Source organism: Taudactylus pleione, unplaced genomic scaffold (assembly GCF_031769625.1).
Source record: "Taudactylus pleione unplaced genomic scaffold, aTauple2 ptg000652l, whole genome shotgun sequence".
Taxonomy (NCBI): domain Eukaryota; kingdom Metazoa; phylum Chordata; class Amphibia; order Anura; family Myobatrachidae; genus Taudactylus; species Taudactylus pleione.
The window spans coordinates 4,640,513-4,645,466 of NW_028285054.1; the positions used below are offsets into that span (position 1 = coordinate 4,640,513).

A 4,954-nucleotide genomic window follows, 5' to 3' on the forward strand; every position below is an offset into this window, starting at 1 on the left:
GAGATCATCAATTCAAGAACTGCCTCAACACGCAAACCCCTGACTCCAATCCATCTCATGCTACGTCCACCAAGCAACAAACTAGCACGTTTGGCCAGCCCATGCTTCTCTGCCCAAAAAACATAGGAATGACCCACAAACCAGACCTGTCCATCTTCCTTTGTAAATGCTGAAAAGGAAAAAGAAGCCTAACTATGAGAAACTGAAGGAAACCACCACCACGACACAACTTATGAAAGAAAACATAGCAACTAACTAGCAGGGATGCGTAAGAAAAACTAAAAAACCCTACCCGTGAACCAAAGTGGTCAAATCATGGCTCCTGGGGGGAAAAACAAAAAAATCCCTTCACACCCCCAATTGTTGAACGCTAGCCGTTCATCAATTGGCAGGTAAACAACGTTTTCGGGTTAGCAAGGAGCGCACTATAATTCATCGCAGCGAACATAAGACTTGTAAGCCGCAGATTTCCATCTACCTACTTGTTGAATAGCTGCAGGTGAAGCCCCCGGTAAAGCTGCGCAAGTAGCTGCCCCAATGCGAAAAGAATGAGTCCCAAACGCCAAGACGTCTAAACCTAACTCACCTAATGCGCGCTTAAAAATAGCCGTAAATTGGAACCTAGTAAGGGGTGTACCATCAACATGCACCAGCCACTGTGATCCCCCAGATGGGCGCACACCCATGTAGGAGGATGTCAACTTAACGGGGCACACTAAATTGCTGTCCTGACGATGCAGAGTAACCCATCTACCTCTTCCTGTCTGATCTGTTTTGGAGAATCTTAATTTACATAACACAGAAGCATCCCTAATGACAACATCCGATAACAACAGGCCGGAGGAAGCCGACTTTTTACTAGTCGCCACTAACTCACCAACGCGGAATGCACCGTAAAATGCGGCCGCAAAAGCCAAACTGAAAAGCGCCACTTCAAATGAATCCGAAGTTACTTTTTCTAAAACCGACAGCAGAGACTGCAGCAACTGTTGGTCCACCGGCCTGCGTGAGTCGGCGCGAGCGGGTCGCTCCCTGGCCCAACCTTTAAGGGCTCTCGTTAACATAAATGATTTAGTAGGGTCGTAATGACCTTTAAGTTTACAAAAGAACGATATCCCCGCAAGCGCCGCGACAACGGAAGCCCTGGACCGGCCCTCTTGATGTTTTAACCATACAAAAGACAAAATCAAGTCCTGGTCAGACTTACCCTCCATGGCAGGCTGGGCACAATAAGCCCGCCAATCCTGCCAGGCCGACGAGTATGTTCTGAGGGTTGACGGTGCAAGTGAATGCCGCGCCAAACCTTCTAAGCCGGCCTGATGATCTGCCATACAAACGAGGGGCAAAGTAAACCTTCAGGAGAAGAAAACGGGGCTAGGGAGCGGAAACGCGCAAACTGGAAACGGGACAATGCGTCAGCAATCTCATTGGCTGCGCCAGGGACATGGCACGCCGTGAGACTAATATTCGACTCCAGGCAATGCAACAGCAAATGACGCAATAGGCGCAAAGCAAAAGGGGAAGACGTTCTCTGGTTGTTAATGGCGTGTACAACACCTAGATTGTCACACCAAAATTTTACGTGCCGGTTGCTCAAGCGATTTCGCCAAAGCTCGACAGCGACCACTATTGGAAATAATTCCAAAAGTAATAGGTTGTTGGTAAGGCCCTCGCTGTGCCACTCTGCAGGCCATGGGGCGGTGCACCAGTCCCCATCAAAATAAGCCCCGAAGCCAGATGACCCAGCAGCGTCAGTAAAGAGCTGCAACACCGTGTTGGCCACAGGGGGCGAAGGCCAAATGCGTTCGCCGTTAAACTGAACTAGAAATCTGGCCCAAACCCGTAAATCATCTTTAATCTCAGCTGACAGACGGATGTAGTGGTGAGGACGGAGAACCCCCGCCGTGGCCCTTTCAAGTTTCCTGCAAAAAACCCTGCCCATCGGGATCACCCGGCAGGCAAAGTTGAAGGAACCTAACAGCGATTGAACCGCACGCAATTTAACCATATTAGCGGACAAACAACACGCCACAATGTCCAGTAATTTTAACACCTTGTCTTGGGAAAGTCGACAACAACCTTCTAATGTGTCAATCTCGATACCCAAATACGACAAACGAGTACAGGGACCCTCCGTTTTATCCAATGCTACTGGCACTCCTAGAGTCCGAAAAAGCGCTTGAGCGGAAAAGAGGAGGTCTGTACAGACGTCGCTCCCTCCTGGACCCATAAAGAGAAAATCGTCCAAATAATGCGCTACCCCATCCCGACCGGTACCGGCCCGGATGCACCAGTGCAAAAAGGAGCTGAAACTCTCAAAATAGGAACAGGAAACCGCACAACCCATGGGCAAACATTTGTCAACAAAATAGCCAGTGGGCAGACGAAAGCCCATATAGCGCATAGCTTCCGGATGCAGCGGCAGCAGACGAAAAGCCGACTCAATGTCGAGCTTCGCCATCAACGCTCCCTGACCAAAATGGCGAACGAAGCCTAGAGCCTGGTCGAATGACTGGTATACTACTCTGCATGCTGACGCTGGTATGGCATCATTGACAGAAGTGCCCGGAGGGTAGGACAAGTGCTGAATTAATCGGAACTTGCCTAGAGCCTTCTTGGGAACAACACCCACAGGGGAAATGCAGAGATTCCGCAAGGGGGGAACAGGGAAAGGGCCTTCTATCCTCCCCAACAGAACCTCGGCCTGAACTTTGGCGTGCAAGACTTCCGCATGATCTAAGGCTGAACGCAAATTACAAGGAGCGCAAACGAATATAGGATCCGAAATGGGCAAATGAAAACCTGTTGTGAAACCTTCTAACAAGAACTTAGCCTCCTCGCGAAAGGGGTACCAACCTAACCAACGGGAAAGAGCCTCCAAGCAAATAGGGGATCTGGCCTTAGTTAGCGTTCTTAGTTCCTTCGGGGGGGTCGGATAAGTTGGCTCCTGGTGCCCGGCGACAGTCTTTGGTTGGGTGGTCACCACTGCAGAGTCGGCAGGAGTGACGAAAGCGACACGAGGCGCCTCTGGTGCACCTGGAGTCATTGAATGCAAAACATTTGCCTCTCGCCGAACCGGTTGCACCTGACTTAAAAGATGTTGAGGACTTGCGTGTCTGAAACCCCTCGTAAGGGGGGTGACGGTTTTGTGACACCTCCAACCATACCTCCACGTCCTTCACACCAAATGGCAGGACGCGTCTACCTTCATGCTTCCTGCGAAATTGAACATCATACTCACGCCATGCCACACCCTTGGAACGCACGAACATGTCATGCACCAAAAATATATATTTCAGAACATTGACGTGCTCGTCCGCCCGTGCGTGGAGGTAGCATGCCGCAAACACCAGCATACCCTTCAACCAGGCATTAAAATTGCAAAAAGCCTCCTCGCCCAATCCCCCAGGTTTCTTTGCCTTTGCTAAACCTTTCTTAGTTTCCTCTGTGAGGGAGAAAAAAACCACAAATTTTCCTCTGCGGATCTTTTCCCGAACGCTTTTTCGCAATCCGCGCAGGATCGCTGTGTTCGCACAATGCACGGCATCCGAGCCCGGTTCAGGCTCCTCGGGCATTGCTGCCTCCACCCTCTTGCTGCTATTATCTGTTTTCCTAGCAAGGCGGCGCGCAACCAACCTGGCGATTTTTCGCGGGCGCGCAGGAGAACCAGAGGAATGAGAAGAGGAACTGGAAAAAGAACACTAGGAATTAGACAAATCACACTCACCATCCTTTGAGGGACCCGGATCCGAGCCATCCTCTTCCGCACGAGGAGAAGCTGCCGGCCGAACAGCCGGGGTTGCTTCGGGACGATCAGCGATAACAGCCGTACTAGCTGAAGACCCTTCTGTCGCGGATCCAACTGCAGCCGCCGTACCTGAAACTACATGAACATGGTGAGTCAGAGGTAACGAGATCTCAGGCAGCGGGGCTGGAGGTGTAGGGGGGCGGGGAGACAGAGGGGGCAAGGGCGGATTTGACCCAGGTGGGGTGGGAACACGCTGAGAAGTAGAAGGTGCCGCAATGACTGGAGAAGGTGTCGTCACTGGAGCGGACTGGGGGGGGGTGTGAAGCAGAGTAGGAAGAACTGACCAAAGGGTAAAAGTAAGTTTGTTGGGGAGCGGGCTGCAAAAAGGGGGTGTAAGAGGGGAAAGAAGGAGCAGTGAAATGTGCGTACCCCAGGTTGGGGGGTGCCACGGAAATGGACGGATAGACCGGAGGGGCAAAACCAGAGCTCCTTGCAGCTTGACCCTAGGAAGGACCTGATATAGAAGAAACTGGGGCCGATGAAAAATAGGGAGGTTGAGAGGTTGCATTATGCAACCATGACAATTGAGAGACCCCAGGGGAGGGGAAGTGGCCAGGGGGACCGGGATTCGGAAACGTACTCCAGGGGGCAGTAGCTGCATAACCCAGGCCATGACCCTGCAGTAACCCATGGTGTCTGGGAGGTGATGTCATTGCTGTATGTAAAATGGCCGCCACAGGAGAAATGGCCGCACAGGCAAGGGCGCCGGGGCCATCACTGCTCCCGCTTGAGCCCTGAGCCATTGGGGACCCCGCCGCTGGAAGCCCCGCTGTAATAAGTGGCGCCTCCCAGTTAGCAGAGTGTCCGGCGGGAGGCGCGCACAGCCACACACCCGCCGGAGCAGCGGAAGGATTTAGCTGTGACACGCGACCCGCAGGAGCCGCGAGAGGAGGTTCTCCCGCTGGCGCGGCCAGTGTGGTAGAAGCGGCGGGCCGATGGGGTGAGTCACCCACCGCCGCCGCACTTGACACATACCCCGGCGGCTAGACGCCGGACGGGGGGGGGGCCAGAGCAAGGCAGACCGGGACCCACGGGATCCCCGCCCAGGGGGGTCGAAGTCTGGCTTGCCGAGGTGAGCGCTGGGGTGGTTATGCCCTGCGGTGTCGGGGATGCGCACACTATGGGATGGGGCGGGGGGGTGGCCAC

The 4,954-nt window shown here is 53.3% G+C and overlaps 2 protein-coding genes across 2 annotated transcripts; both read right to left on the bottom strand.

The window, feature by feature from the left end:
* Positions 1-425: 425 nt before the first annotated feature.
* Positions 426-1,331, bottom strand: LOC148478849 (uncharacterized). The gene has a single exon (XM_088455352.1). The coding sequence runs from the start codon at positions 1,329-1,331 to the stop codon at positions 426-428; it is 906 nt and encodes a 301-aa protein (XP_088311478.1).
* Positions 1,332-1,355: 24 nt separating this feature from the next.
* Positions 1,356-3,575, bottom strand: LOC148478850 (uncharacterized). Its single transcript, XM_088455353.1, has 3 exons — positions 3,168-3,575; positions 1,452-3,085; positions 1,356-1,374 (listed from the first exon to the last, which is right to left on the bottom strand). The coding sequence occupies exons 1-3, from the start codon at positions 3,573-3,575 to the stop codon at positions 1,356-1,358; spliced, it is 2,061 nt and encodes a 686-aa protein (XP_088311479.1).
* Positions 3,576-4,954: the final 1,379 nt, after the last annotated feature.